This window comes from Theobroma cacao, chromosome 9, assembly GCF_053813885.1.
Source record: "Theobroma cacao isolate CCN51 chromosome 9, ASM5381388v1, whole genome shotgun sequence".
Taxonomy (NCBI): Eukaryota; Viridiplantae; Streptophyta; class Magnoliopsida; order Malvales; family Malvaceae; genus Theobroma; species Theobroma cacao.
Window position 1 is genome coordinate 8,812,557 of NC_142647.1, and position 27,743 is coordinate 8,840,299.

The 27,743-nt window shown below is 33.4% G+C and overlaps 2 protein-coding genes and 1 pseudogene across 6 annotated transcripts; all 3 read left to right on the forward strand.

Moving 5' to 3' along the window:
• The first annotated feature begins 2,143 nt into the window (after positions 1 to 2,143).
• Positions 2,144 to 5,945, forward strand: LOC18588968 (glucan endo-1,3-beta-glucosidase-like). Of its 2 annotated transcripts, none has more exons than XM_007013736.3 (5): positions 2,144 to 2,401; positions 2,859 to 3,765; positions 4,368 to 4,952; positions 5,261 to 5,549; positions 5,736 to 5,945. In XM_007013736.3, exons 2-5 carry the CDS (start codon positions 3,214 to 3,216, stop codon positions 5,759 to 5,761), a joined length of 1,452 nt encoding a protein of 483 aa, XP_007013798.3. In that variant the 5' UTR covers positions 2,144 to 2,401; positions 2,859 to 3,213; the 3' UTR covers positions 5,762 to 5,945. The 2 variants fall into 2 exon arrangements, with proteins under 2 accessions (XP_007013798.3, XP_007013797.3); XM_007013735.3 differs by having other exon boundaries at positions 2,144 to 2,396.
• Positions 5,946 to 14,110: 8,165 nt separating this feature from the next.
• On the forward strand, positions 14,111 to 23,235 carry LOC18588969 (DNAse I-like superfamily protein). 4 transcript variants are annotated; one of them, XM_018127793.2, is made up of 15 exons: positions 14,111 to 14,257; positions 14,349 to 14,727; positions 15,079 to 15,242; positions 15,979 to 16,044; positions 16,212 to 16,264; positions 17,001 to 17,082; positions 17,232 to 17,278; positions 17,758 to 17,833; positions 18,830 to 18,922; positions 19,053 to 19,085; positions 19,166 to 19,254; positions 19,331 to 20,468; positions 20,583 to 20,668; positions 21,183 to 21,267; positions 22,405 to 23,235. In XM_018127793.2, the coding sequence occupies exons 1-15, from the start codon at positions 14,168 to 14,170 to the stop codon at positions 22,546 to 22,548; spliced, it is 2,625 nt and encodes an 874-aa protein (XP_017983282.2). In that variant the 5' UTR covers positions 14,111 to 14,167; the 3' UTR covers positions 22,549 to 23,235. The 4 variants fall into 4 exon arrangements, with proteins under 4 accessions (XP_017983282.2, XP_017983283.2, XP_017983284.2 ...); XM_018127794.2 differs by having other exon boundaries at positions 19,349 to 20,468; XM_018127795.2 differs by lacking the exon at positions 22,405 to 23,235 and adding an exon at positions 21,507 to 21,758.
• Positions 23,236 to 23,866: 631 nt separating this feature from the next.
• Positions 23,867 to 25,969, forward strand: LOC18588970 (3-ketoacyl-CoA synthase 11 pseudogene; annotated as a pseudogene).
• Positions 25,970 to 27,743: the final 1,774 nt, after the last annotated feature.

Below are 27,743 nucleotides of genomic sequence, written 5' to 3' on the forward strand. Positions count from 1 at the left end.
GAATAAATGTTGTGACACGTCATGCATTGTAATCAAAATATTGTGACACGCCATGCATAACAAGTAAAATGTTATGACACGCCATGCATAACAAGTTAAACGTTGTGACACGCCATGCATATCAAGTTAAAGGTTATGACATGCCATGCATATCAAGTAAAATGTTGTTAAACGCCATGCATAACAAGTAAAATGTTGTCAAACGCCATGCATAACAAGTAAAATTTTGTGACACGACATGCATATCAAGTAAAATGCTGTCAAACGCCATGCATAACAATTAAAATGCTGTCAAACGCCATGCATAACAAATAAAATGCTGTCAAACGTCATGCATAACAAGTAAAATTCTGTGACACGACATGCATATCAAGTAAAATGTTGTCACACGCTATGCATATCAAGTAAAATGTTGTCACACGCTATGCATATCAAGTAAAATGCTATCACACGCTAATAACTAACTATAATAACAATTGCGTCACACGGTAAACACCTAAAATCGCTAAAACCACTACGGCTTAACCACAACAACCATCAAACCAGCAGGAAAACACAGTCTAAACATTTGCAAAACAAAACAAAAAACCCGAACATATCAAACAAACCTAGGAAAAAACTAAAAAATTAACAAACACAAGAATGTTGTGAATTTGAGACTCACTGATCTCTTCATTCATGGCCGACATTTTTGCTGGTGCAGTGGTTTCGTTTCGCTTGCAAAGAGCCTTCTCGAACACTCCGGTACTGAAAAAAATGAGAAATGAATCACACAAACGTAACGAATTCTGAATAACAACTGTTTAAAATGAAAATGGCATTCTAATATTCTTATTTATTCTGAAAAAGGGAAATTAATACAGTGAAAGTCCAAAGGATTACCACGTTAGCTGCTCGTTTTTTTTCTCTCTCTCTATTTCAAACCATGACGTGTCAGCTGCTCAAGCATTGCCGTGTCATGCACTATAAACCATGACCATGGCGTATCAACTTTTCAAGCAATGCCGTGTCACACACTCTAAACATGACCATGGCGTGTCACCAACTCTGAACTCTAGCGTGTCACAGATTCCCTCCATGGCGTGTCACCAACTCTTAACTCTAGCATCTAACAGATTCAATCCATGGCATCTCACTAACCCTGAACGCTGACGTGTCACAGATTCCCTCAATGGCGTCTCACCAGCTCTCAACGCTGCCGTGTCACACATTCCCACCATGGCGTGTTACTAACTCTTAATTCTGGTGTCTCACAGATTTCCTCCATGGCGTCTCACCAACTATGAGCGGTGCCGTGTCACACATTCCCAACATGACGTTTCACAAACTCTAAACCCTGCCCTGCGACAGCCATCTAACATATGGCCTGCTATAGCAGGACCATTTCCTGCTTTGGATTCACATCTTTCTCCTTTCAATTCACCACCGTATCAAAGATTTCTGGTTTCACATCATGAGCTAAGCTTTCCATTCATGACGACCTGTTCCTCATTCGATTTAATATCTCTCTTCTCCTATTATCTGAATGTCATGTCCCAAATCTCTGAAAATCCATCTCATGCAATATTATTTTGTTTTGCACAACCTTCGAAAAAAATTTTTGGGTATTTTGCACAACCAATCTTTACATATTTTTTTTCCCATTTTTCACCTATTTGAGAGCGTACGCTAAAGAAGACGGCTCATAAAGGGCATTTTTGTCCCAAAATCTTTACTGATGATTAAAAACAGTTAAAAGTATCTTCCGGTTATTTACAAAAATATGTTATTTATAAAAGCTTAAAAAAAATCCCCAAACTTAAACATTTAATCTCAATTTAAATATTTAACTTTTTAACTTTAATATAAGTATATAGTACTTATTTATTTAAACATGCTAAGTTTAAAGTGACTGGCAATCTGACATAGTGCAGCGCTCACTGCGTCATACTCAACGGCGTCTGAACAACGACAATGACCCTACCCGGAATTTGCTCTTTTTTTATTATTAATTCTGGCAGTGAGAACAATATTATCTACATATATATTTTGTCATTTTCAATTTCAGACTTATTTGAAATCTCCCAACGGAACTGTGACACATGTAGTTGTACTTATCAATACTTTTTTCTCTTTTTCTTTTAATGTTAAAGAGACAGACAGCACCTTTCTCTCTCTCCTCGGCTTATCCTTCCACTGTCTCTCACTCACTTTCTTTTATTGGAAACCTTTACCTTTCTTCCTGAAAACACAAACCCCAAATTTGCTTTCACATTTTTCATATCTTTCTCATCCATTTCCCCTCCATCTTCACCCCGTGGAACAGGTTATGAGATTGAAACATGAGTGATGTCATGTCTTTCAGCTGGAGAGCACCGTTTTCTGCAACAGAGATTGATACTAACTGACAGTTTCATGTAAGGTCGTGCTGTGCTCCAAATTTCACTTAGACAAGATTTCCCTTTAGTGTAGAAACTAGAATCAGTCTATAAGAATGAATGTAGTGAGTATCGTTATATGCAATTACTGATTTGATTAGTGTCAATGAGTTTTAGTCTTTGCTATTGCTTGATTCGTTGGCCGCTCTGTTCTTTGTCTATTTATCTATGAGACATTACTCTTTCGGTTTTCAGTTGGATGTTCTGCTTTGGGACGTACTGATCTAGTAGTCATCAAATCTTAGTTTTGCTTTTCTTTTATTAAGACAATAATTAGTAGTATTAAATGGCTACTTGTGTATGTTATTGAATCTGTTGTTTTAAAAGAATATTGATGTTTATGTTAATGTTTGACAATCTCATTAACCGATTTTAGATTTACGTCGACCTTTATTGCCTTTACATATGGGTCTTGACAAGTTTGTGTCTTTTCTCAAACAGGTTGGAAGTGGGGGCATGAACTTTAGAGACCCAATTTTTGAGTCAGATCAAATTCAAATTGAGCAAAAATCTGCTGTGCAATTTACTTTCATGGTCAAAACACAGTTCCCTAAGCAATAATTTGAATAATTGCAATTCATTTGGTTTAACTTTAACTGCAATTGTTGCTTTGTGCCTAGAAGTGGTTTACTTACTCCAGAATACCTTAGGAACCTTGCTTTTCTTATTATCAAGTCTTCCTGTATGGAAAATTCTTTCTTATAAGAATCTAGCTTTTCTTATTATTAAGTCTTCCTAGCTATATGGCTATATATTTGTCAAAATCTTGAATTTTAACCAATGTCTCATCCCTTATATGCTACATAAACCACCTACACCTCCCCTCTCTTACAATCTTCTTTCACTAGGCAGTTTAAAACTCAACAAAAATCAAAGAGGAAAAGTTTTTCCATTACCTTCAATAGCCATGACTGCCATCTTCCTCCTCCTCGCCATATTCCTCCACCTCTTCACCACCACGACTGCCCTTGGAGTTAACTATGGCATGGCTGCAGACAACCTTCCTTCTCCCTCTGTGGTTGCTAACTTCATCAAAACCCAAACTATCTTTGATAGTGTCAAAATGTTTGATGCTAATCCCGAGGTCCTTAGAGCTTTTGCAAACACTGGCATTTCGGTTACAGTCACAGTCGGCAATGGAGATATTCCTGCTCTTACCAATACTGTTGTAGCAAGGAGATGGGTTGCTCAACACATAAGCCCATTTTATCCTCAGACTAAGATCAAGTATGTCTGTGCTGGTAGTGAAGTCTTATTCTCAAATATTACTGATTGGATTAACAACCTTGTGCCCGCAATGAGGAGTCTTCATTATGCTTTGGTTAAAGCTGGAATTCAAGATATCAAGGTTAGATGAATGCATAATTTATATGTTTATCTTGTTCCTGCTCTTTCTCTTCCTATTATTATTGTTCTCCCCTTTAAATGTAAAAACTAATTTCAAGTTGTAATGATTTTAGAACATTTAATAACCATATGTTGTTGTTTCTTGTAACTTTTGACATTGCTAAGGAAATATTTCATGATTCATGCTTCATGCTAAAACGATAAATTTTTGAAAAATCAGTAATTCAAAAAAGATTGGTTTAAGATGAAAACAATGATATTCTTTACTTCTATTTTCTTCTATTCTTGACTGATATGATAGAGAATGAAAATTCCTTGCTTGCTTTGAGCCAATTTTATGTTGCTCAAACTTGAGGAAACAAAAATGTTTCTTGTAAGTCTTGTTCAAACAGATGTCACAAATCTCATCCTAAAATTCCCATTACAAACGTCTTTACTGTATCTTTTTAAATTTAATATGTATTATTCATACTGATATCGTATTTCTGATGTTAGAAACATATAGGAATAGCTAGTTTTACATGAATGAAACTCCAAAGACATCAACAATTTTTCATTATCATCGTTCAACTATTTTAACCTTGTTTTTTTCTTTTTGAGTAGGTCACAACCTCTCATGCACTTAACATATTCCGACGTGAAACTCTACCAAGTTTGACCCGTTTCATGGTTGGCTATGACCTAAGCTTCTTTGCACCCATACTCCAATTCCATCGCCGGACCAAATCACCTTTCATGGTTAACCCATATCCCTACTTTAGCCCTGATTTATCGAGAAGATTAAATTATGCTCTTTTCAAACCAAACCGTGGAGTCTATGACAAGTACACTGGAAAAACATACACCAATATGTTTGATGCTCTCATGGACTCAACTTATTCGGCCATGAAAGCCCTTGGCTATGGTGATGTGGAAATTGTGATTGGTGAGACTGGCTGGCCCACACAAGGTGATTCCAGCAGTCCTTTTGCCACCATGGACAATTCAATTTCTTACAATGGGCATGTGATTAAGGAAATTCTTTCTGGCAAAGGAACACCTCTGATGCCAAACCGCAGGTTTGAGACATACATGTTTGCATTGTTTAATGAGAATCAAAAACCAGGTCCGCTTGCTGAGAAGTACTGGGGATTGTTTAAACCTGACTTAAGCCCTATTTACAATGTTGGACTTCTTCGTCATGGGCAGGTATGCTTATTTCTGAATGAAGATCTCTTTTTGTCCTTTTTATAGTTTACACAATAAAGGCAAACATTGTTCTTATTGCTTCCTTTCTTCTGCCTCCCCCTATCTAAAATCGGGAAAGACGACATGATTCAATCTTATTGATACAACTATCACAAGAGTTTTTGTTAATTTAGTCTCAACTGACAGTCAAATATGCCGTCAAATCACTTTCTCCCAGGCACAATAGATTGATTTTAATTTCTAATAAGCTTGTAGAAAATGATAAGTTAAAAGGTTCTATTGATTTTTTTTTCTTTTTGAAATATTAGTCGGTGCCAACTCCTACAAATCCATCCCCATCAACTCCAGCACCTTCAGGCAAGAGTTACTGTGTTCCACAAAAGGAAGCTACCTATGCTCAATTGCAATCAAACCTGGACTACGCATGTGGCCAAGGCATAGATTGTACACCAATTCAGCCTGGTGGATTGTGCTACGAACCCAACACTATTCAGTCTCATGCTGCATTCGCAATGAATTCTTACTATCGAACCAAAGGTCAGAGTTATTTAAGCTGTGATTTTGCGGGCACTGGTCAAATCACCGCTGTTGATCCAAGTAAGTGAAATATGTTATCCAAGACTTACAATCATCGATGAATATTGAGAAACTTGCAAACAAAGTATAATTTAGCATTATGATGATAACTAAATTCATTGTCCATTACATTAAATCGATATGATATTTGCTAAAAACAATAACCATTAAGAATTTTAATATTCTTCATTCTGTGTTTATGTGCAGGTTATATCAACTGCCATTACCTCTAAAAGATTGGAAGGGAAGGATCAAGGATGAGCTTGACATATGCCCTTAAAAGTGTTAATCAGCAGAATGTTGCTAAAGTTCATTTGATTAGTCCAACTCTTCCTTCTTTGATGATTGTACTGCCATTGCTGTATCAAATGTGAACAATTTGTCAATGATAAAATGCACTGCTACTTCATTCTTTAACTAGGGTTGTGATTTTTCTTTCATAGATTATGAACTTATAAATGATAATTCAGATATAAACCTTACTCCCCCCTCTCCTTCAACTTTTTCAGATAAAGCTAAATTCAGCAACTCATTTTTTCCACATAACTTCTATTTCTTTTATACTTGAAAAAGAAAAAAAAAAGAAAACTTAATTGTTCTCCCAAATGAAGAACTAATATTTTAATATAATAACATTTTAAACATTAAGAATATTAAACTTAATTGGTATAATATTATTTTTTTAATTATTTAAAAAATTTTAAATAAATTTTTATTTTTTATTGTATTTAATTAATTTTTTATATTTTATTTTTAATCAAATATAATTATTGATTAATTGTAATTAATTAAAACATTATTAGTCATTTTATATTTACATAGTGTCAACATAATTTTAACATGAAAAATAAAAAAAATCACGTAATTTTATTATCATGTCACATAAATATATCACGTTATAATCCGTAACATGTTTGTATTTTACGTTAACTTTATATAATATAAAAATGATAAATCAAAAGTAAAAATATAAGAGTTTGATTGAATATAACAAAAAAATAATATTTATTTGAGTTGTGTAGAATAATTTAAAATTTTTTATATATTTTATGTTGATTTTATTTTATTTTATAAAATTTGATTCTGTCCATTTAGAATAAGTACCATTAACAATTAATTAGTATCTTTGAGAAAAAAACACATAATTAGTTTTGTATAGTCGTTACTATCAATTTTAAAATATTAATTTTTTTTTCAAAATTATACAATTTATAGGTGTATTTTATTTTAATCTCAAAATTCTAAAATTGTTATGAATATTTTTGTGAATATCCATTTATCTATATCTAGATTTGATGTAAATTGGGTTGGATTAGGATTTAATTCATCTAATCTTTTGCAGTATGTTTGGTTCATTGGAATGAATAGATTGAGAATAGAATAGTCATTCTAAGGGAATAAAATATGAGAAAAATAACTATTATATAAATTGGTTTATGAAAAGGGAATATGATAAAAATTATTATTATTACTTATTCCATTATTTGATTGGTAGAAACAATTTTAAGAATAGTTAAGAAATAATGGGTAAATGATAAAAATACATTTTATTAAAATTTAAAGATTTTTAATTTAAAAATAAAAATACTATGATGAGAAAAAAATACTTTTTATTAAAATTAAAGAATTTATTTTGTTAAAAGATAAAAATATTCTAAGTAATAACATCAAAATAACTTTTACTATAATTAAATAATATTTTCATCAAAATACAAATATATTTTTATTATAATTTAATAATATTTTGTATCATAAGATAATTAAACCTTTTATTATAATTAAATAATATTTAATATTAAAAAATAAAATATATTCTTCATTATATTTAAAAAATACTAAATAATATTCTTTATTACATTTATTATATTCAAATAATAATATTATATACTATTCATTATAATATTTATTATAGTTAAATAATATTAATATATTATATAATATTTAAATATTTTTATTTCCTTTTTTTTTAAAATGAAGTGAAAAATTTTGTGTTTTCTGTTCTTTAGAGAGAAGAGTGAGGAAGAGAGAGAAAAAATAGGTTTAGTATTTTTTTATAAAGTAATTTTTTGAATTGTAAAAAGGTGTATTTGTCTAATTAATTTTTTTTTTTTTTCCAACAATTTGGAATAGCCATTACCAAAGGGGACCTTGATAATGGCTATTCAGGCTTTTTTTGGAATGACTATTCCAAAAAATAACTATCCTATTTAACCAAATGCAGTTTTATCTCAAGAATAAAAATAGAAGAGGAATGGTTATTCTATTCCCCCCAACCAAGCATGTCTTACGTGTTATCTTCATTTTGTAAATTCTATCAAGATAATGGGGTTATTTGCCTATAAATAAACTTTCTCAGTTCATTTGTAAATGCACATTTCTAAGATCTCTTTTCTCCTTCTAAATACTTTTTTTCTTTTATTTAATTGGTCTTTCAAGTTAACCTTATTTGTTCTTTTAAGTTATACTTTCACAACACGTTATCAACATGATCTTCTGATCTCTTAAGTTTAGAATTTGTTTTCATCATTTTCAAGCTTCAACAGAATTTCAGTAATTAGGTTTTATTTTCTAGTTTTAGCAAATCAGGTAAGTGTTAGTATTAATTTATTTTCATCCTCTCACAAAGGTTGTTTTTTTTTATTTTTATTTTTAAAAAATCAAGTAAGTGACTTGATATCCTTTTAGTATTTTCATTCCCTAAAAATCAACTTTAATATGAATTTTGTTATCATGTAGTATATATTATATTTTGTCCCTTGCTATTAATGAAAAATCATAATGTCCATTTCCTAAAATGAATGTGGCAAACGAGTTACTAATAAAAAATTATAAATTTGTCAGTTCCTTTAAATGAATGCAACATCATTTAATAATTATGGTTATAATCATGAATTTGTCTATTTTTTGAAGTGAATGCCACATCATTTAATAATTATGATCATGGACATAGAAGAAATCGTTATAATAATTTATACTATTACGATTTTAATTAAGGATAATTTTACCACGAGATGTGGATGGATACCATTATCCACTAACCCACGAGAAATGAATAACCTATTAAAAGTGGATAATAATTGTATTCCACAAAAAGTGAATGAATACTTTCAACTTACCAAATATGGATGAATAATAAAAAGACAAAAATGAAAAGAATAAAAGGAATATAAAAAATTTATTTGTCATTGGTTAAGTACCTATTGTACATCTTGAATTTTATTAAGTATCATTGGAAACTAAAACATCTCGTGATGATTTTAACCATGGTCAAGTTGATACAGCACATCAAGATGCTTGTCCACCTTGAATGAGAAATTGATTATATGATTGGTAATGGAAATATCCATTGTTCATTTTCTTGTCCTAAAAAGGAATTGATCATTTGATTAGTGAAAACTAAAACATCTTGTGATGATTTTAACCATAGTCAAGTTGATGTAGCACATCAAGATGTTTGTCCACCCTAAAAGAGAAATTGATTATATGATTGGTAATGGAAATATCCATTGTTGATTTATTATTCTGAAAAAAGAATTGGTCATTTGATTAGATGTTGCTACAACGCATACTATATTTAAAGACAAGAAATATTTTTCCCACTTGACAACTGAAAAAAATAATATCAATACAGTATTTGATAGTACAAGATTAATTGAAGGTTCCGAAAGAGTTAATATTTTACTACATTGAGGAATAAAATTTATAATAGAGGATTTATTATTTTCTTTTAAATCTCAAAGAAGTTTATTAAGTTTTAAATATATTCATATAAATAGTTATCATATCGAGATAACGAATGAAAGAGAGACTTAATACCTCTATATTACATTTATTATCTCAAGTAAGAGGTGTGTGTTGAAAAAAAAATTACTCGTTTTGTTCTCTGGATTAAACTACACAAATATTAGAATAATTAAAACTCATAGTAAATCAAAAGTTTACTAATGATTTTAATATTTGGCATAACCGATTGGACCATCTTGGATCAAGAATGATGCAAAAAAATTATTGAAAATTAATATGATTATTCATTGAAAAATCAGAAGATTTTTTAATCTGATGAAATACTCATGCGCTGCTTGCTCTCAAGGCAAATAAATTTTAAGACTATCACCAGTTAAAGTTGGGATTGAATTCTCTACGTTTTTTGAACGTATTTAAGATGATATATATGGACCCATACATCCATCATGTAGACCATTTAGATATTATGTGATTTTAATTGATGCATCGATAAGATGGTCACATGTGTGCTTATTATCAACTCGCAATTTGACATTTGCAAGATTACTTGTACAAATAATTTGTTTGTGAGCACATATTTCTGATTATGCAATCCAGACAAGTCGTCTTAACAATGCTAGTGAATATACATCTCAAGCTTTTAATAAATATTGCATGTCAATTGGAATAAATGTTGAACAATTTGTTAGTCGTGTTTATACACAAAACGGTCTAGTAGAATCGTTTATCAAATGCCTTAAATTGATTGTAAAGTCATTACTTATGAAATCCAAACTCCCAATTTCTGCTTGGAGGCATGTCATTTTGCATGCAGCAGCACTTGTACGCATCAAGCCACCAAGTTATCATAAATTCTCCCCTATACAATTAGTTTATGATCAAAAACCAAATATTTCCAATATAAGAATTTTTGGACGTGAGGTATATGTCCCAATTGCTCCATCACAACGCATAAAGATAGATCCTCAAAGGAGGCTAGGAATATATGTTGGATATGAATCTCCATCTATAATTAGCTATCTAGAACCCTAAACAGGAGATTTATTCATTGTAAGGTTTGTTAATTGTCATTTTGATAAAACTAAAATTTCAACATTAGTGTTAGAAAATAAGTAATTGGAAAAAGAAATATTTTGGTATACATTATCATTATCTTATTTTGATCATCGCACAAATCAATGTGAACAAGAAGTTCAAAGATAATTCAGTTACAAAATATAAAAAAATCAGTTGTCAGACGCATTTACAGACCTAAAAAGAACAACTAAATCTCACGTACCAGTTACAAATGCCCGAATTAGAATTGATGTAGGACAATCTGCTATTGCTAATGAGTCTAAGACATGCCAAAAGTGTGGGAGACCAATCGATTTTAAAGATAAAAATCCTCAAAAAAGAAAAAAAGTAAATATTCAAGATGGTCAAGAAGAGGAAACAAAAACTCTAGAAGATACCCTTGACATAATTCCAGAAAAAATTCAGGTACCTAAAATCAGTAAAAATGAAGAGATCTCAATAAATTATGTTATGACTCTTGAAGAGTCATATTTTTGCATACAATGTAGTGTTCAATATTATGAAAGAAAATGAGGATCTTAAACCTACATCTTTGAAGAATGTAGACATAGAAATGATTGATCAATATGGAAAGACGCAATCAAAGTGGCACTTACAAAATGTGAAGTTTTTGAATCTTTAGTCCGTACACCAAATGGCGTAAAATCAGTGGAACATAAATGGGTATTTGTGCGAATATGAAATGAGAAAAATGAGATTATGAGATATAAAGTACGACTTGTCACACAAGGTTTAATCCAAGGATCTAGTATTGAATATGAAGAGATATATTTTTTGTGATGGATGCAATTACAATTTTATAATAATTAGTCTGACAATGTATGAGAAGATTCAAATTCATCTAATGAATGTAGCTACAATTTATTTATATGGCTTATTTGATAATGATATCTATATGAAAATTCCTGAATGATTTAAGTTGCCTGAAGCACAAAATTTGTATTCTTAGGAAATTTATTCGATTAAATTAAATTAAATCTTTATATGGATTAAAACAATCTGAACGCATGTGGTAGAATCGCCTTAGTAAATTTTTGTCAAAAGAAGGTTATAAAAATGATCTTATATGCTCATGTGTTTTTATAAAACAATTCATATATGAATTTGTGATAATTGCTATTTATATTGGTGAACTAAACATTATTGAAACTCTTGAAGAGTTATCAAAAGCCTTTGATTATTTCAAGAGAGAATTTGAGATGAAAGACCTTGGAAAAATAAAGTTTTGTTTAGGTCTTTAGATTGAACACTCAAAAAATGAAATTTTTGTTCATCAATTTAATTATATAGAAAAAGTCTTAAATGATTTTATATGGACAAAACACATTTATTAAGTTCATCAATGGTTGTAAGGTTATTAGACGTGAAAAAAAGTCTGATCTCATGAGGATAATGAAGAACTTTTTAGTCCTGAAGTACTGTATCTTATTGTAATTGGAGCACTGATGTATCTTGCTAACAATATACGACTTGATAAATCATTTGCTATGAACTTATTAGCAAGATATAATTTTTCTCCAACTCAAAGACATGGGGATAGAATTAAACATATACTTTGATATTTGTGAGGAACAATGGATATGAGTTTATATTATTTAAATGCATTAAAATCATATTTAATTGGTTATGTAGATTTAAGATATTTATCTAATCCACACAAAGCTTGATCCCAGACAGGTTACTTATTCACATATGAAAGTATGACTATTTCATGACGTTCTATAAAACAAACTACAGTTTTTAGTTCTTTTAACTGCACAAAAAGTTTAGCAATTCATGAGGCAAGTTGTGAATGTGTTTGGTTAAGATCTGTAACTCAACATATTCGAGAAACATGTAGCTTGTCAATCAAAAAAGAAATTCTAACAACATTATACGAGGATAATACTACTTGCATAGTATAGTTAAAAGAAGGATACATTAAAGGCAATAAGATAAAATATATTTCGTCAAAATTTTTCTTCACTCATGATCTCCAAGAAAATGACAATATTAGTATTCAACACATTCGTTCAAGTGACAATCTAACAGATTTGTTTACTAAAGCCCTTCCTACTGCAACATTCAAAAAGTTGGTACAAAAAATAGGAATGCGCCATTTTAAAGATCTTAAATAATGTAGTTATAAAGGAAGTAAAATACACACTGTACTCTTTTTCTTTATTAAGGTTTTTCCCACTGAGTTTTTCTTGATAAGATTTTTGATGAGATAGGATTTCAAAAATGTATTTTTGAAAAAAATTATATACTATTTTTCTTCTCTAGGATTTTTTTCCTATGAGATTTTTTCTTTATAAAGTTTTAACGATGCAAATTCTTAATATAATGGATATTCAAGGGGGACTGTTATAAATATTTTTGTAAATATCTATTTATATATATATATATATATATATCTAGATTTAATATAAATTAGGTTGGATTAAGATTTAATTTATGTAATCTATAAGTGTTATCTTCATCTTGTAAATTCAATTAAGATAAGAGGATTATTTTCCTATAAATGGACCCTTTAATAAAATCTCTTTTCTCCCTTGAAATATTTTCTTTGTTTTGTTTAATTGTTCTTTCTAGTTAACGTTATTTGTTATTTTAAGATATATTTTTATAACAAAAATTTAATGATCAAAATACTTAGAAAGTCCTTATACTGAGGTATTTTCTTCAGTTTAATCTTTCTGGTCAAAATCGTAACATTTTAGTCCCTTAATTTTGAGAATTGTTTCAATTTAGTCATTTTAACGTTTTTCGTCCATATTGACCTTTACGGTGCTGACATCGTCGCTAACGTGGCCTAAAAAGGGAGTTTTAAGCATTGAAGTGGCAGTGTCACATCACCATATGGATATGGATTACCACGCGGCACATCAAGAGGCTACCACGTGGCAATTTATTCTAAAAAAAAATAACTAGTTAAGATTTGAATTCAAGACTTCTAGCAAATAAAGTAGTCTTTACCATCACACATAAATTGTTCCTTTTAATAATATTTTACTTGAATTTTTTTTCTTCTTTCATTCTTTTTTCTATTCCATAAAGTTGCGTAATTTTGGAGGCTTTTTATACTTTCAAAAACCATAATCATGAAAACTCTTTGGAACCTTCTTCTTAAATGACGTAATTTTATAAGAAAAAAAAAAGTTCCAAAACAATTTAGTTTTATAGAAAGAAAGAAAAAAGTAAAAAAGAAAGAGAAAGAAGAAAAAAAAAATAAAATTTAAGTAAGATATTATTAAATATAAGAGTTTAAGTGTGATAGTAAAAACGTTTGTTTATTTATTAGAGATTTTGAGTTCAAATATTAACGAATCTTTTTTTGAAGAATAAATTAGCATGTGTCAGCATATAAGAGTGTCACATGATAATCTTTTGGTGTGTCATGTGACAACCTCTTTTAAGTATCACGTGGTAATCCATATTCATAAAGTGACATGATAATACCATTTCATCATGATGATAATGTGACATTACGACATCATCGACTCAATCTTAAAGTGTGGTATGACAATGTTATATCATCTTGACATAATGATATTATAGTACCACATCAGCATCCAAAATCACTTTTATATATCATATCATCAATGATGATGTTAGCATATTAATAGTTAATTTAGATAAAAAAATATTAAAAAATAAAATAAAAATAATTTTTAAAATTAAAAAATTATAATTTTAAGTAAAAAAATTAAATTAAAGAAAATATCCTTAAAGGGACTTCTCAAATATTTTGATCAAAATTTAATTTTTCTTTTCGCCGTTCTTACAAAAGCCTTAGCCCCTGTTCCTCTTCCACTTCACTGGAGCTCTCTCGCTCGATGTGGCGTCCTTCTTTTTCTCTCCGTCCAAATATCCTTGCCGCGAGCGCTATCGCCGACCCCGCCGTCATGTCCTCCTCCCGCCGTCCTGTACCTCTTCCATCGCCTTCACAAATTACATTGCTCTGCATATTAAGTCTCAAATTATATGCACTAACTTTCAGTTCTCTAACTTTAACAGTATCGAGGCCGCCGCAATCAGTGGTGCAGAGGCTTCTCGGACCGATCCAACAGCGGCGGAAGAGGCCAGCTAGTCACAGGAGACTCGCACTTAAACTCTGTTCGAGAAGCGAACCTCGGCTTCCGTCGAGGAAATTTCTCGAATCAAAACTCTTTTCAGCCTCAGCAATTCGGTTACCGCCCTAGGCCTCAGTCTCCTTACGACCAAAACCAGCAGCAGTTTCGTCAACCGCCTCCGTCTCATCCATACAACCGTTATCAACGGCCACGCCAATCGTTTGATCAAAATCAAGCTGCTCGGCCCTTCCGGCCACGCAATTCCAAGCCCTGGGATTACCGGGAATGGGAGTACGCAAAAACTCCACCGCCTTCGCATTCTGGTAATTGACATCTCTGACTTTAATTTCCGTATAGCTTTTGTTACTTACTGCAAAAAGAAAAGGAAAAGAATTACAATGTTATTTAAAAATTAAAAATTAGAAATTTAACTTTTGAAAAACAAAATTCGCTATTTTACTTCTATATAAAACAATTAAGCCACTTGCTCATTTTTAAACAGGGGTCGTTTTTTTTCTTCTTTGATTTTCTTTTTTCCTTTTAGCAAAATCTTGAGGAAGCCAAAATGCATATAGCAGAAAGTAAGTGGTAAAAGTAAAAACCAAATTGAGAGGTAGTCCATTTAATTGGTTTAACTTTAATGAAGTTTGTTGATATGTATATATCATTTGCAGAGAGGTTTATTGTCCTTTCCTATAATATATTGGCGGATTACCTTGCTAGTACTCATCGGAATCTTTACTTTCATATACCTCTCCATATGATGAATTGGGAGTGGAGAAAGAGGAACTTAATGTTCGAGCTTGGACTATGGTCAGCAGACATTATGTGTTTCCAGGTTATCCATTCGCTTTCTGTTACATTTGAAAACTTTAATGAAGTTTAAAGATTTGCAAATGAAATATAGAAGCTGTGTAATTTCATTCTACCTTTTTCTTGAAAATATACGATAGATAGAAGCTTTCTCTACCTATAATGTAAAGTTAATACTTTCAGTTGGTAGCATCTCAGTCAAAGTTATATTACTGCTTCAATAGTTCAATTTACTTTAGGTTTGTCATTAGTGACTCAATTGTGGGCTATTGCTATTAGTTTTTTCAGCAAAAGTAATCATGCTAGGACGTTTTTGCTTTGTTTATTTTCATGCTACTTTGGTGGAGATGGTTGTATACGTATGGAGGCTCTGAGGCTCAGTGTGTCTTGAGCCACACAATGGGAGGTAGCTGTCTTCCCTACCATAAATCCAACCCCCTTCATTCCTAAGTTTTGAACTTGTGACCACCACATTAAAAATTTGTGTTTCCTGGGACTGTCAGGAGATTAGATCAATTTTTCCTTATTCATCTTAAAATGAATCGCATTGTCGTCACAAGGCATTAGGCTATTGTTCTCCTTGCCTCTTTGATATGATATAAACACATTCAAATTGGGCTCTTCCTGAGGTGATGATATTCACAGTTTCCGCTTGAGTGATAATTTATATATAGGTGAGACTGTGTGTGTCTGTGTTTTGGTGGGTGGATGTGTTGTCTTCAAATTTTGAAATAGTATGTTTCCTTTTACTATGATTTCAGGAGGTTGATAAATTTCATGACCTGGAGGAGCAGATGAAGTACAGGGGATATAGTGGCATTTGGAAGGTTTGTTGTGTGTCTGAAGCTGTTTCCATTATTAGTATTTGCCTCAGATTCATTTCAGATTTTGAAAAGCTATATTATACGAATGACATTTTATGCTTTTACTTGAAGAGCATGCAAACAACTTTGCCCTGGAGAACTGAATTCTGACTTATTTGGTCATTTTACAGATGCGAACTGGCAATGCTATGGATGGTTGTGCAATTTTTTGGCGAACATCAAGGTAATTGTACTTCACCTTTTATCATTCTATAATAGTCATCAATATGTGGTGAATTGCTACTTTGTTTTATTTGCTGCATGAGTCTTATCAATTCTCTCAATTATCATCTTAAGCAGGAGGTTAACTGTCCACCTTATCATTCAGCAGTTATGCATTTTTTTATTTTTAAGCTCCATGCTACAATTACTTGCTACTTCTATGTGCCTTTTAGTTGCTTGATTTCCTGGTTAGGGCACTGTCTATTAGGTATTCTTTTCCCTAGTAATGGTCATCGATGCTCGTTGAGAGCACATTCTGAACCATATTTCTAAATTTGTCCATCATTATTGTAAAAACAAGTGGCCACATTAGGAAAGCTACTTCAAAGATGTTTATTGCTGCAAAAGTCCCTTAATAATTGGGTATTGGAAACTACATCAACATTTCCATTTATTTATACAGTCAACATTCCTTTCAATTTTACATTTTAAAGGAAGGATATCAATGTACTTTGATAGTTGTATTCGATTGCATGCATGATCACTTGCTATGTACCCAAGTTACAAGTCAAGGGTTTAATCGCTTGATTGGTGTTAAGCTGCCTGGGATTTCTCGGGCTTTTACCAGTTTCAAGATTTTGATTTTTTTTTTGTTGGAGTATTTATTGACTCCCTGTTGATGCTATCAACATGACCCCTCATCAAAAATTTCATTTGGCACTGAAGTATATCAATTCATTTTATAATCTTCATATTAGGTTCAAGTTACTTCATGAAGAATATATAGAGTTCAACAAGCATGGACTTCGGGATAATGTTGCTCAGATATGTGTTCTTGAGGTAGACTGCACCTTTCTATTTCAATCTCGAGTGGAATTGCCAATCTAATAGGGTTTTCTTGATTGTATTTCATCCCAACTTTCTTTGTTTTTCTTGACATGGTTATATACCATGCCTTGACTTCTATTTATTTACACTTTTCTATACAGTTGTTGAGCCAACATACCCCTGAAAATACATCAGCTCCACTAAAAAGGTAACAAGAGAAATTTTATGCTTTAAACTTGTTTAATGCTTTTCTCTCAAAATGAATTTAAAACAATCTGTAATTGTTTTTTATTTATACTTGAGATCAAGTTTTCTTGTGAAGGTATATTTTGAAAGAAGTATTTATATTCAAAGATATTACGTACTGAGTCCCAAAGGGTACACCCCAGTGGTTAAGAATTTGAGATTCCAGCTTGGAGTTCTTGGGTTTGAATCTTGGGAAGGGACATGCTACTTCCTATTGTGTAGTTCAAGATCATATGCACTAGAAAAAAAGATATTATGCACTGAAACAAAGAGTTAAAATTCAGTTGCTGTCAGGACATCATTTTTCTTCCATTTGGTACTTGTGCTTTCTCATTACAATATGCATTTGGTCCTTGCTTGCATTGAGTATTCTATTAGAAATTCACATTGAACTTTTTGGTCATTTCAATTCCTAGTTAAATGATTAGCATTTATTTGCAGCTCAGCTAATAAAGTTGTCGTGTGTAACATTCATGTGCTATATAACCCAAGAAGAGGAGAAATTAAGCTTGGCCAGGTATTTACTTTTCTGGACATTTAGTTACTCAGTGGATGGATGTAACAGTTCGTTGCATGCTCTAGAGGTTTTTCCTTGTCACCTCCTCTGTGGAGGCCATGATTCCTGATTGCACCAGCTTCACCTAAGGATCAGTCTTGCTGCTCATTTGCTGGACTTTCACAATTCATCACAGTGCACCTTATAAAACCTGAGGTTAATCTGCCTCGAGGAGTTGTATTGCCATGTCAAATTCTTTCTTTCTGTGTGAGTTCAGATTTGATGAGTAGTTCTGCCTTGTGTGCATATAACTTATGTTGCTTTTGCTGAACCTCATCTTGCTTCTCGACACTTTATATTTTAGATACCTTTGCCAATTCATGCAAAAGCCCTAAATCTGATGCAAATTGAAATGGTTTTGGACCCATCTTATGTTTCCTTACCTGCTGTAGATTTCATTACTTCATATTTTGACTTCCCAGCAGTCTCTCTCTCTCTCTCTCTCTGCTTTGCTGGTTTGCGTGATCAGCTGTGCTTAGTCTGGCATGTTTATAAAATTTTTGGAAAAATTGATCCTGAACTGGTTTAGTAATCAGACATTATTCAGTTAACCTAGAGGTACCTAAATTTTAAGAACTCTTTGGCATTGCTTGTTTACCTTGACACACCCACATACATGCAAAGATTTATCCTTGTATTTTTCTTCCCTTGCCAACCTCCCCCTGCACACAGATGCCGTTTCTTCTTTCTATTCACTAATTTGGCCCTCAATTAATTTTTATGTCTGCATGCTATTCTGCTTTGAGCCTTTATTTTCCTAAAGCACATGTATCAAACTCATATCTGACGCATCAAAGTGGACATGGGTATGACCTATGAGGGTATGATGCTCTAATACAAGTAAAATTTCAGGAAAATGTGAACATACCCACATCCTACATTTCTACCTAAGTCTGAGCACCAGTTTATAATGGTAGTAGTTATTCTAACCTCTGCACCTAAGTTTTCCTCAAACAGGTTAGGAGGCTCCTAGAAGGAGCTCATTCTGTTTCGAAGAGTTGGGATGATGCTCCCGTAGTTCTTTGTGGGGATTTTAATTGCACTCCCAAGGTATTCACTTCGTTTACACCTTAAGCTTTAGATAAGCATTATCCACATGGTTTATGCCTGTTTTGTATTTGTCTTTTACAACATCTTCAACTTTGATAAGTTACAACATCAGATCTTATTTTTGTAACAGAGTCCATTGTACAACTTTATATCAGAGCAAAAGGTAAATGCATTTTAACTTTTTCTCTCTTTGTTTCGACGATGGATGGTCAAGTAAGATTGTGATTATATCATTTGAGGCAGTTGGATTTGTCAGGAGTAGATAGAGATAAGGTATCAGGACAAGCTTCTGCCGAAATTCCTCCACCAATGCCATATAATCCTAGTTCCGGGTAATGTTTGTACAAGTTTCTGTCTATGACACTCAAATGACTTTTCAGTGCACTCCTGATTGTTGAAGATGAAAAGCTTGCAAAAATATTACAGGGTTCAGTCTTGTGATAATTCAGTACAAGTTCCTTCGACAGTAGATATCAAGGAAGTTGGTGTGGATAAGAATGATTCTCACTCTGACACACAGAAACAAAATAATCTAGACAGAAATATCAAAGATGCTCCTATAAACAACTTGCCTCGTTTCAGTGAGACAATGCAGGATTTCTCAGATATGTCTTGCAACAATTTGCTGACGGATGGCAATGGCAGTGCACAATATGGTGAAGTGACCACAAGAACTCACCAGAATGTGATTGATGTTGCAAAAGCTGAAACTGGATCAACATTCTTCATTCCAATTGATAGCTCAAAAAAAAGTTCAAGCTGTTGTCATAATGAAGTCAAATTTCCTATAGATGAGATGGATGATGATAAGCAAAGATTTTCTCTTGCTAATTCTTCCTGTATTGAAAATGTATGCTCCGATGTGACTGAGATGGAGCATACAGGAATAGATATCACCATCCATTCTAATGAAGACACATGCATTGTGATGGATGATCATTCTAACAGGGTCAGAACTGACCCTGAGTTTTTGAATACCTCCAAGTCAACTGGGTCATTATGCCAGACTCACTCTCCTGATTCAGTTGTAGTTTCCCATCTTGGGATCTCAGGCAGTCGGTCATCCCAGTCAATTGCTAATGACGACAGTGTTAGTCCTTCAATTCCTTATCAAGTCGACTTCTCAGGTCTATCTGCTGGCATTGATATTGAAGTAGAAGAAAAAATGGATAATTTGTCTCTTGAAGAGCTTAGTAAAGCTATGGTAGAAGGTGGAACCATTGTTGAAGACAATAATGCATTTGTAGCTGCATTGTATGGTAATGAAGATGTCAATCCAACAAACTCTGGTCTATCAGTATCATCAGATTTGGATCATTCCTCCAAGGAATTTTTCAGTTCCCAAAACTCCCAGTTTCTATTACCAAGTGATGAAATGCTGGATGATTTATCACCTTCCTTGGATTCTGAAGGCTCTGAGGTTGAGCAGGCTACTTATGATCCATCAGTGTGGAGCCCAATGGAAATAGCCACTGCAACTGGCAGTGAGGACTGCAATTTTCTAGAACACCCTCTGCAGCTTAAAAGCACATATACAGAAGTCAAGGTACATCATTGCGGAGCTTTACTTTCTCAGTCTTTTCAGTGATTAGATATGTGGCAAGCATAATTACTATAAATGAATTCAAATTTGGAATTTTTTTTTTCCACGCCTTTACAGGATTTTTCAGGGACAAGAGACTTGGATGGGGAGCCTCTTGTAACCAGCTACAACAGGCGTTTCTTCGGCACCGTTGATTACATATGGTAAGTAGTTATAGTTGTCCCGCTTATTAGATTTGAATGTACTTGAGAGTCATCACAAATAAGGCATATTCAAATGAAGTTGCAGCATTACTAATGTTTTTCCATGTAAAACTATGGACACATCTGACATGGACTTGGATATAGTGTCTGAATGATATTTTAACCACCCCTTCTCTTTTTCTTTTTGGTACCATACAAAGTTCAATCAGGAGCTGAGATCAAACCTTAGAACTTGACCTCTTCCTACTTTATCTTCCTTCATTGTGGGATGGTATGAAAAGATATGTTGTCCAAGCTATACATACTTTTTTTTTCATTGTACCACATTAATATGGGATCATTTCTTAATGGAGCTTTTCAAATGAGCCCTTATCTTACATTTCTCATGGTTTAATCTAGTCAATTAAAATAAGCCACTAGCTTTGACTTTTATTTAGAAAAAAATTTGGTTATAGAATTGTGCTTATGTGAGGGTTAGAATTACTTAAATCTTTTACACTGCTCTGACTTTCAGGCGTTCTGAAGGTCTCCAGACAGTCAGGGTGCTTGCTCCAATTCCGAAACATGCTATGCAATGGACACCAGGATTCCCAACAAAGGTATGATAGCAAAACCTAGTTTGAATAGAAGCTCTATTTCTCAACTTCTTTGGTAACAATAAATTATGCAGTGCTTTTGGGAAATCGTAAGAGTATTAATATAAATAAAAATTGATAATGACTTTTAATAGGAATAAAAGAAAATATAAGATCTTTAGATTCAAATTTGATTGAACATTTCTGATTTAATACAAGAAATGTGTAAATTACATATACTAAAATTCTCCCCATCTTTTCAGAAATGGGGTAGTGATCATTTTGCACTGGCTTCAGAATTGGCATTCACAAAAGACTATCAATTAGGACCCAAAAAGTAAAGTGGGTAGAAAGATGTTTGTATTTGCGGTTTGTAACATTCAGTTTTGCCTCAAGTTTTATCTCCTGTGTTATTGCTGTATATATTTGAATTTTGTTTATTTATTATAGTTGGATATATTAATTCATCAATCCTCAAATTTTAAATAAGAAAAACTGTTACCAGATTTGTAGTATTTTGCATCATAGTATTCCTGTGATCTATAACGTAACTCGGTATACTTTTAGCCACTAACGGCTGGCATTTATTTATTTTTCCTCAAAACCTTGTAAAATATGTGACCCTGATCCTGCGCATTCTTGGACGCAACAGCAAAGTTTAAAAAACATATGCCCGTAGATCTTGCTAGAACACTTGAATCAGTTTCAGCAGCTCACAAGTGGAGCCCGCAGTTGGTGTTACTGTTAGCCAATTTGTATTAGAGGTTGCCATTTGTGTATTTAAAATTCGAGTAATATGTTACTTTATGTCGTTTAAATATTAATAATTTAAAAGAAAAGACTTGAGTTTAAGTGGGTTAAATATATTGAAAAATGTTTAGTTAATATATTAATACAATTAATTAAATGTGTCAAATATATATGCACTGCGGATCAACTGCATGTAACTTGAATAATTTTATATTTAAAATATAAGATCATAACATGAATAGGATTATACAAAATTTAAATTTATTTAATTTGATATCAAAAATTATGAAAACTGGCATGTTTGGCAAGATAAATCTTCATTTCTTTTCGCTCATGTTGATCTCACCATGCATGTCTTTGCCTGTGGATCTGGGTAATGACCAGGCTCTGCTGTTGCAATTGAGTCTCCAGGGTTGTCCATGTTGCTTCTCTGCGGCATCATTACGGAACTGGATTTCACTAGTTGGACTACAGTTTTGGGTTTCAAGGCAAGGCAAGGCAAGGCAAGGCAGGGCAGAGCCCAGTGCGGATGGTTTCTGTTTCATCCACTTGTGATAATCTGTTATCTGTACGAAACGTGCTGCATATGGATTTAGCTTGGCTGGGGACTTGAAAGGCTCTCGTTCTGACAGTTTAGCAGTAAAAAAGCCAGACTGGTTTGGTTGGTTTGCACGTGACTCACTGATATTGAAGCATCGACCTCAGTTATTTCTCTCTTTTACCTGGAAAAGACCAGAGGACCGATTCTGCCATTCACAAGCACAACCCCAAACAGCTCGTTTTGAGGGACGGACAGCTTCCTCTTTTTTCGATTCTATCTTTCGCTCCCCCTTCTCTTCTCTTCTTCCCCCAAGATTATACATACCGGCATGCTCCATCTAAACCCTTGGTTTGTTTTTCTTCTTTTATGGTAATGTGTAAAATAGAGTATAAATCATTAAAAGGGTACCAACTTATTAAAACAACTGATTTTCTTTTCTCACGTCTTGCTTTGAATTATTTGGTTTTCTCGGCAGACTGAAAGGAGGATGGACGACGATGAAGAATAGAACAGCACGTAATACATTCAGATGTAGCGGTGTTTTTGTCCAACGCTTGTAAAGGGACAAAAGAGGAAGATTTTGGGTGTCAAGCTGTTCGCCTTTTGGTAGTGGTCGACCGCAAAGTACAATCGTGCCTTGATGTTTTCAAACTTTGAGTGCTTCAACGGTTTTCTGCTAAATGTTTTTTCGAAAGCAAAAATTCACCCCATGCATTTGTCATGTCCTTTGGGTAAAGGAAGACAGAGACAACACATTTTCATAAGGTAATTCCAAATAAATATAAATTACAAAGGTTGCACATGCATTGCATGTGCTCTTAACGTAATATGTGCGTTTTAAAAATGACGTGAATAAACCCGTCGCAAGAGAGATTTTTAGCGACTGCTTGATGAACAAGAGCTTAAGAAGACCACCAGTTTCTGACGTGTCAAAATCAGAACAAAAAAACAGCCAAGTTTCCAATTCAAACTGGACAAGCAAAGCTTTAATAGACCTGTTGCCTATTTATTTACATTAAATTCCCATTTGGCCGCCGTATCAGTGCAATTTAGGAGTTGCAAGCAGCTCCATTACAGAAGACAATGTCAAATACTTCCTCCGCTCTTTCATTCTCTTTCTCCAACTCTCTACACTCTAAGGCCAGTTTTTTCTTCTGGGTCTCCTCCCATATTTCCTCTCGTCTCTCTTCCGTTTTGGTTTTTTTTATTTTTTTCACTTTTGGATCTCTTCTAGATTCCAAAAATCAGCAATTTTTTATATGCATAGCTGCTGAAGTTTTCTTTTAGTTTCTTTCTGATGAAGGGTCTTTTCTCTTTCATTTTTGCAGGGATTCCAATGCTGATAAGAGCTGCATTAGCTTAGTCTGTACCTCGAAGGACCTTTCTTGACAGTCTGAAATTTTAAGTAAACCAGTTCCAATTCCATTATAATTCCTTTGCTGTTCAAAATCCCAGGAAAGCTTTACCCAAGCTCAACTACCTTGTCTTTTGTTTGATTTCTACTTCATCATCAGAAATTCCTTCAAAATGCACCCTCCTCTTCACTACTGTTTCATCTATATTTCTTATCTATAAACTTTTGTTCATTTGTTTTACCAAAACAACCCATCTGACAAATCCCCACCAAAAAAGAAAAAAAAATGTCTGAATCTAATCCAAAATTACCTTCTAACAAGCTTCCTGATTTCAAGCAATCTGTGAAACTGAAATACGTTAAACTTGGCTACCATTACCTGATGACTCATGGAATGTACATATTTTTAACCCCTCTTGTTGTGGTCATTGCTGCACAACTCTCCACTTTCTCGCTTCAAGATCTCCATGAGCTTTGGGACCATCTTCGTTTTAATCTAATGTCTGTGATCCTATGTTCCACCCTTCTCGTTTTCTTATCAACCCTTTATTTTCTTACTCGTCCTCGTCCTGTTTACCTTGTTGATTTTTCATGTTACAAGCCAAATGACGCTAGGAAATGCACCGGGCAGATCTTCATGGAAAGGTCTGTTATGACTGGTACTTTCACAGAGGAAAACCTTGAGTTTCAAAGGAAAATTCTTGGGAGGTCTGGTCTTGGGGAGTCCACTTACCTCCCCGAAGCTGTTATAAGAGTTCCTCCTAATCCGTGCATGGCAGAGGCAAGGAAAGAAGCAGAAGCTGTGATGTTTGGTGCACTTGATCAGCTTTTTGAGAAAACATCTTTGAAACCTAAAGATGTTGGAATTTTAATTGTCAATTGTAGCTTGTTTAATCCAACACCATCTTTATCTGCAATGGTAATTAATCATTACAAGCTTAGAGGGAATATTATTAGTTATAATCTAGGTGGGATGGGCTGTAGTGCTGGTTTGATATCCATTGATCTTGCCAAAGATCTTCTTCAAGCACATGCAAATTCCTATGCTTTGGTCATTACCATGGAAAACATTACTTTGAATTGGTATTTTGGGAATGAAAGGTCCATGCTTGTTTCCAATTGCTTGTTCCGGATGGGAGGGGCCGCAATTTTACTTTCCAATAAAAGGTCTGATGGTAGGCGGTCCAAGTATAGATTGGTCCATACTGTTCGAACTCACAAAGGTGCAGATGATAAATGCTTCACTTGTGTTACTCAGAAAGAGGATTCTACCGGAAGGATTGGAGTTTCTTTGTCAAAGGATCTGATGGCGGTTGCTGGGGATGCTCTGAAGACTAATATCACAACCCTTGGCCCTCTTGTTTTACCAATGTCTGAGCAGTTACTCTTCTTTGCCACTTTGGTTGCCAGGAAACTTTTCAAGATGAAGGTGAAGCCTTACATCCCAGATTTCAAATTGGCTTTCGAGCATTTCTGCATTCATGCTGGTGGAAGAGCTGTACTGGACGAGTTGGAGAAGAACTTGCAACTCTCAGATTGGCATATGGAACCTTCAAGAATGACACTGTATCGATTTGGTAACACTTCAAGCAGCTCTCTTTGGTATGAATTGGCTTATACAGAGGCCAAAGGGAGGATTAAGAAGGGAGACAGAACATGGCAAATAGCATTCGGTTCAGGGTTTAAGTGCAACAGTGCTGTTTGGAAGGCTCTGTGGACCATAAATCCAGCTAAGGAGAGAAGCCCATGGATGGATGAGATTCACCAATTCCCAGTGGATGTTCCAAAGGTTTCAGCAATCTAGAATCCATTTAACCACTTTGCTTTTCCAGCATTAGATTAGTGATTGCTCTCCAGGTGATAAACACCACTTGTCTCTGTTGTTTTACTGCAATTTCTTTCTGTAGGGACTAGTTGGTGATCGACTAGGATTTGCATTTAGTCTTTCTTGTTTATTTGTTGAAAAGATGGCTGCAGTTAGGTCTTTTAGTCGATCTGCTTATGCTTCCAGTATGCATGGGTTGTTGTGATGGCTTGGACTAATGTTTCTCTATCTATTCATGATTTTCTCATGTTTGAGATTTGATCATGTTCATTGCTGATTAATTCGGCTAACTTTTCATTGTGTGGAAAAATAACCAGTTCCAATGTGAATTGATAAAACAGAGTTGGCATTTCTACTAGACGGTTAATTGATTCTCATAACAGTGCAAATATTAGGCCAACCAAACTGAGAAATCAACCCATCCATCCTGTAAATACTGATAAAAATCATCACAAATCAGCAAATATACACAGAAATCAATCTTTCCAAGACTTTTGAGTTCATGATCAAGAAAGACCTAGTTATTAATCCTTACGGCACTTGTTTGATAAGAGCCTTGTGAATGTGAGGGATGACACCAGGACCAGCTATGGTTCCTTTGATAAGGGTATCAAGTTCTTCATCACCATAAATTGTTAACCGCAGATACCTTCAGATCATTAATTACTTGCAGCAGTACCTGCCAACTCTACGACTTGTACAGTCAGGTACTCTAAGATGGCAGAAGTATGGACAGCTGCAGTTGCGCCAACTCTTCCATTTGCTTTGACCCTTCACTTAAGAAGACGGTGAATCTGGCCAACACTGAACTGCAGGACAAGTTACAAGGTTGAGTAATTAGGGAGAAAAGGTACTAGTGAATGGCGACAAATTTATCAATGGAATACATACAGGGAAAGAATTCAAAAACAATTAAGATCGTGGTCTTGATTTTGATTAATAGTTATTTTTTAAATAATTATTTTTTAGTATAACATTGTATAGAGAATAATAAGAACAATCATTACAAATAAAATATTATTTTATATAGAACAATATCTATAGCAAGTGAAGTATTATTTCATACAGAACAATTAAAACAAGTGAAATGTTATTTCATACAAAACAACAAGAGTAAGTGTACTTCATTCTATGCACAATAATCACTTCACACAGATGATAGTGAAAACAATTTAGAATAGGTGGCAACATTCACAAGTTATTTTCATCTTGGGATGTTTTGTAGAGTTTGGCTTGGTGGCTCAGATATGGAGGTAATTAAGAGGTCTTTCTTTTAACCTTTTCTTAAGTTACAAATAGTACAAGTGTTTCCTCCTCTTCTCATATTTTTTTGTACTTGTTCACGTACATCTTATTCTCTTAACTTGTTCTCGTATAGCTCTTCATGTATAGTTCTTTTTTGTTACCTGTTATTTGAGAACAAGTCTTATTATACCTAATTACATCAATGGTTACATAATGAGTTTCTAACCATTACTCATTACATGCAATAAAATCATTATTTTAATATCCATGAATTATAATAATGGTTACTCACATTAAAACTCTTTATAATAATATCATTCATTATGTGCATTAAAGCTTATTCTTGACTAACCGTCACTGTTGACATTATATATAAACCTTCACAATTCATTTAAGGGAACTTTACGTTTCCGAAGTTAGCTCACTCTTACTCAAAGTTGTTCTCTCTAAATTCTCTCACTAGCACTTTTCTACTTAGTACTTTTTAGCTTCACTCTAGCATTCTCCTATTTTCTACTTGTTCTCAATCATTACTTCACTATTCATATATTCTTTTCTATTTGTCATGACATTAAATATTTTAAAAACTGCTTCAATCTTCCTCTTTGTACTTCCAACAAATCCTTTACTTATTTATAATACTTTCTCTTTCTATCGCAGGAACCCTTTTACAATGGTCATCAAATTACAACTAGAGAGAGCAATATGTCACTCTATAGTTAAGGCGACATGAACCTAATGGAGAACATTTCATAAAAGCTACTAACCACCTTTCCATGGTGGTC

Coding starts and splice junctions, on each gene's coding strand:
- LOC18588968 (XM_007013736.3), top strand. CDS start 3,214: ATGCTACATAAACCACCTACACCTCCCCTCTCTTACAATCTTCTTTCA. Junction 3,766..4,367: donor CTGGAATTCAAGATATCAAG/GTTAGATGAATG, acceptor CTTTTTGAGTAG/GTCACAACCTCTCATGCACT. Junction 4,953..5,260: donor GACTTCTTCGTCATGGGCAG/GTATGCTTATTT, acceptor TTGAAATATTAG/TCGGTGCCAACTCCTACAAA.
- LOC18588969 (XM_018127793.2), top strand. CDS start 14,168: ATGTGGCGTCCTTCTTTTTCTCTCCGTCCAAATATCCTTGCCGCGAGC. Junction 17,083..17,231: donor CTCAGATATGTGTTCTTGAG/GTAGACTGCACC, acceptor TTTTCTATACAG/TTGTTGAGCCAACATACCCC. Junction 17,834..18,829: donor GAGAAATTAAGCTTGGCCAG/GTATTTACTTTT, acceptor TTCCTCAAACAG/GTTAGGAGGCTCCTAGAAGG.